This window comes from Gavialis gangeticus, unplaced genomic scaffold (genome assembly GCF_001723915.1).
Source record: "Gavialis gangeticus isolate Ggan-Ray unplaced genomic scaffold, GavGan_comp1, whole genome shotgun sequence".
NCBI classification, from domain to species: domain Eukaryota; kingdom Metazoa; phylum Chordata; order Crocodylia; family Gavialidae; genus Gavialis; species Gavialis gangeticus.
This window is the reverse complement of record NW_017729031.1, coordinates 63,528,390-63,533,423: the sequence shown is the minus strand read 5'-3', so window position 1 is coordinate 63,533,423 and position 5,034 is coordinate 63,528,390. Positions and strand designations below refer to the sequence as shown.

General features: G+C 41.0%; 1 protein-coding gene across 1 annotated transcript in view; it reads right to left on the bottom strand.

The window, feature by feature from the left end:
• ITGA4 (integrin subunit alpha 4) overlaps positions 1–5,034 on the bottom strand; it is a gene marked incomplete at its 5' end in the record, with an annotated part of 72,851 nt that overhangs the window by 14,713 nt on the left and 53,104 nt on the right. The window contains 2 exons of the mRNA XM_019522861.1: positions 3,243–3,332; positions 3,686–3,765. Coding sequence (XP_019378406.1) covers positions 3,243–3,332; positions 3,686–3,765 — 170 coding nt within the window. The remainder of the gene's footprint in view (positions 1–3,242; positions 3,333–3,685; positions 3,766–5,034) is intronic.

Sequence of the window (5,034 nt, the reverse complement as noted above, 5' to 3'; positions counted from 1 at the left end):
TGCTCAGGTCCCTTCTGACCCTACCTACTATGAAACTATGAATAAAAAGGAAGGAACAGAAATTGCGTTTAGCAATGGAAAAATCTTCACTAAAGGAGTTTTTATTTCAATTCTTATATTAGTAAGCTATTCAGTCAATTTACCATTCAAGGTCCTAATTCAAGTGTGTGTGTTATTTTTCTCAAGTGAGTAGTCCTTCAACAGGTCTACTTCCACAAGTACAGTAACATGCATGCTGCAGGGCTTGCAGGATCAAACCTTGTTTTAACAAGTCAGTATCATGAATGTGAATAAGCAGCATAATCCTGAAAGAAACATCTTTATGAAGAAAGAAGGATATGCCGGGAACCGGGCAAATGCTGCCCATCATCAGTCTTAGTTCTGTGTGAAGGTTCATTTTTTACAACAAAAAGGGCTGCATCCAAAAAAGGACTGAAGTACCTACATTTTGCCTAAGTACAAAACTGTGATCCTGAAAACAACCACTCAGTTGCTGGAAGTGCCTCAGTTTTTCACACTGAAGCTTCCCCAGTCTCTGTAGTTCTGCTTCTGTGCATGACCAGAAGGTACCCAATCTTGACAAGGACAAACACCTTAGCAGCAAGCTCATACCTATGCCTGATAAGGATTGGCTTGATCTGGTAGGTAGTCTCAGAGCCTGACTGAGCTCCAGCGAAAATACTGTAGCAACTGCCACTTCCTCTGTAAACTGACAAACTGATACATCCCCCTTTTATGATTCAGCAGTTACTGTACTTACACAAGATGCAAGTATCTAGCTGAAATGATTTCCCCTGCCCTAGGTGATTCAAACCCATGTCTCCCACTTCCCTGGATAGTGTCTTAACCACCAGACTGTAGCCTATTCTGGTTGGAGTACTGTCCAAACCTCTTCTCGAAATTGTTTCACTTAGCAGAAGAAAAGAATTCAAGATTGATTGGGCAGAGAGGGAGCATAACTCCCTTGCCTCATAGCTAAAGCACCCACCTGAAAAGGAAGAAGAGACCTGCATCCTAGTCCCTGCTTCTGAAATTGTTTAGGTATGTTTATCCCACTTCAGCCACAGTTTTAAAAAGAACACCGATCATTTTTTAAACATTAGATAGGGGTAATGTTCCCCTACTTTATTAGCTATTAAGTCAAGTGATGGAGCCCCAGAGAAAGGTAGGATGGTAAGACACAACTTGGTCCTACTGACTGGCTCTAGCCAGCTCGGTTTGCTTGCTTAGTGTGCTGGTTTTTATGGATCTCATTCTGAGGCATCTTGCTTTACCCACTCGTTGCACAGAGTGCCCAGGCACCTTACTCTGAGTTCTGAATTCCACTTCAGGGACTAGACACCTACACCCCATTTTGGACATAGTCCTAGTCTCTTAACCCTGCCTGTAGGAGAAAACTCCAGGTTGTATATTAGCTTATCCAGCATATTTATGCTTAGAACAGGGGTGGAGTCAGATTATTCCCAACCTTGATAGCGATACTCTGCCAAATATTCAGCAAGTAACTTCTGCCTCAGTTTCCCTTTCTATGAAATGATAAATACAAAACTTGCAACTTTTGTTCTTGAAAAAAAAGTGCAGGTCCTAACAGAAAGGGATAAACAGGGTGTGGAGACAGTGGAAGCAACAGCTACCTTTCCCCCTGATTCATTTGAAGAAGGACCTACTGTACATGTGGAGGATCTGAAAACCTGAAGCTGCTATTCTGAAGCAGGGCCCTAAAATCTCCAATCCTGGATGTTCTTTATGTATTTAGAGGAAAAGATCCCTAAAACATACCTCTCATCCCTCCTAAGGGACAACATTGTGATGATTATTTTCAATGGGACTGGGAAAACTCAGATTCCGTTACAAGTATCTAATTACATGGAACAAGGAAGATATCATCACAGGTAAATACTGGCAGTCAGTTCTACCTCAAGACAAGCTAAAACAGCAAAGCAGTCAGTATAGTTGAGTGTAAGAGAAGATGTGCTTAGCCCAAGTAGTGAATGACTAAACAAAGAGACACAAGTCTCAAGTCAGTGATGCTCAACCTCCAGCTTTTCAGCTGAATCCAACCCACAGGACCTTGTGGACATTGTCATGCAGTCCATTAACTGCCAGACAATACTCCCACTGCTCCTTCACTGCTAAATTTCTGGACTGGTGGAGAGCCCTAAATCTGGAAATACCTGGCCACGCACACCGGATTGCCAGATTTGGTGCACAGAGCTGGGATGGTATATGGGGTTGTTTCCCAGATCTTGTGTGTGGGGGTGGCTGCAGGGTCAACCCATGCTGGATCCAACCTGCACATCAGCCACACACTACTTACCCAGCCCACAGAGACTGAAGGTCTAAGTGGTTGGTCACCATTGGTCTAAGTGGTTACCAAAAGGTAATTTGATAAATTGAATGATTAAAATGGGAAGTGTGATCCTAGAATATGTCACTTGAGGTAATTTCAGTAAAGACAGGGAAAAATCAAATACAAGTGAAATCCCCCCCAATATTCTGTACAATTCTTGTGTTTTCAATCCAGACAAATGGAGGCAAGGAACAATTACTAGAATGATCAATAGTTTATCTTAAAAGATTATACTTAGAAGACTGTAGCTTGTGTAGTCTAGCAAAATAAAGGCTGAATGGGGACAGGATTGCTGTGTGTAAATCTCTCAAGGTGTAAAGCACTAGGGAGAGAGAAGATGACAGTGTTGGCACAAAAACTGGCTACAAACAAATTTATGCCAAGAATTAGAAAATTTCTAACCGTCAAGGCAATGTGTTTCTGCTTTTAGAATGGTATTTTATTAGTTAATGAAAGGAATTATATGATGCAGTTTCTGTGATAGAAGGGCACTAGATTTTGATGATACAGGAGGTCCCTTTCAATCTTAAAATTTCTATGAAGATTTGAGAGTTTTGTTCATCTTAAAAAAAGGAAAAAGAAAGAGAAAAGGAGGATGCAGCACTACTGTCTTGTTCTTCTCTAACAGCTTCTTCCATCACAGAATCACAGTTCTTAAGAAATATTATTGAATTAAAACAGCTTCTCTGAGGGTTTTCCAGGTAAACTGAGGATTAAAAGTTTAGAACAGAACCTACACTTTAATTCAGACCATCTCATTTCCACTATTGTAGTATTGTATTTTTCATGCTTTGTCTCATAGTTTGAAGAGTTCAGTGAGTTATGCAGTCTTACTAAAGCATAGACAACACTCCTTTACATTTATTGATAAACATAATAATGATGAACTTACCCATGGACATTTAGCTCAACTTCATGTTTCAGTGGTATAGTTAAAGCTATGGCATTATCCAACAACCTGTCCATATCCCCTTCATTTTCACTATAAAAGCAAAATGGAAGGGAAAAAGGTTTGCAAGAATGCATCATAGACAATATGTTATCTCTAGAGGTAACTAATTACATAAAACACACCTAGTCATTTATTTTAAACAAACTTTTTTGGTAACTGCACATGTGGCAGTAAGAAGTCATTTTTATGTTGGCAGAAATCTCATTATTTATAAAATTATCTGCTTTTGTTGTGGTTTCAGTTTCTCAATAGATTATTCAATAAAATGTGCTTTCTTGCAGTTGTGCTTCATTAAGCCTCTGTAGTGCTCCCTATTCTGTTTTCCAAAGCTAGGGATATTTTTTATTGAACACAGCATTTTTTTTTAATCAGGAAAAAATTACCAGGTAGCATTAACTGTGATGTTGAGGTCATCTTCTGCCCTGGTAAGTGAGCTTGCATCCAAGAGAAAACTAAAATCCAGCTGCAGAAAAAATGAAACTTTTTTATAGTAAAATACTGTGTGCGCCACAAACAACAACATATGTTAAAGACAAAACATTACTAACATTAACATTACTAATTTGCAGTTTCCACTTTTTCCCAAAACATTTTAGCTCTGTTCTGAGCACTGAAATTTATAGACTGCTGTTGCCCGTCCCTTTTTATTTGGTCATGGTATACCGATCTGGTTGACTCTGTCTACAGTCACTTTCCTACAAATCCAGCTATTATACAGAAAATGGAAACTACTACTGAAAGCAGTTCCAGGTCAGAATTCAATGCAAAAAATCACAGCATGCTTTAAATACACTTGCACCCTGGGCAGAGACAGACTCTATTTTTGACAAATGCTTTATCTGTGCCCAATTTATCCAATCACTTATTTCATGTACAGTGTAGGCATATGTATTAGGTCCCCTCTACATCTGCAGGTAAAGGTGTGATGTGATCTAATGATTCACATACCACATGTGCATGGCAGGAAGCATGATTGTGGGACTGCACATTAGATCCCATCACACCTTATTGTTGGTGCAGAGGGAGCCCAGTTTCTGCAATGGCAAGAAACAAGCATGGTGTGACATCAGTTGCAGTGTGTCAGCCACGGAGTTGCAGGGAGCACCTCCGTAGCTGCGAGATTGCATGAGCTGCAGTATCCCAGCCACTGGGAAGCACGGGGTGCCCCCTGGCTGGGAGATCTGTCAGCTGGGAGCTCCCAGGATCAGAGGTGCACACAGGCCTCCCCATCTGGGAGCTCCGATCACCTAACAGGGCTCCCAACCACAGGGGCCCCGGTCACATGTTTAATTAATGTAGGGATGAGCAATTATGTCAGCTGGAGGGCCGCTTACAGAGTTTTGGTAAGCTGTTGAGGGCCACATGGGTAGCCCTGCCCCTTGACAACTGCCCTGCCCCCAGTCACCATACTGGGACCAGGTGTCCTGCCCCCCACAATCCCTGACCTTTACCACCAGAAGTCCCTCCCCTTTCCCTGAAGCACTTCTTTTGGGAAGGAGGGTGCTGCAATCTTGAAACCAGAAAAAAATCATATACAAAAAATAAAACATCTACTATAACTTATTTTCATTTTATTTTAAAATATTTTTGTACTAGTTTATGTGTTTGCAAAGTGCACCTAGAAGTGATTGCATAATAGTTCAAAATACTGTCCTACTATATATTGCATGTGAATGGTAAGGTTGTGTGTGTGTGTGGGGGGGGGGGGAGGTATTGGTATGGTGGTTGGATG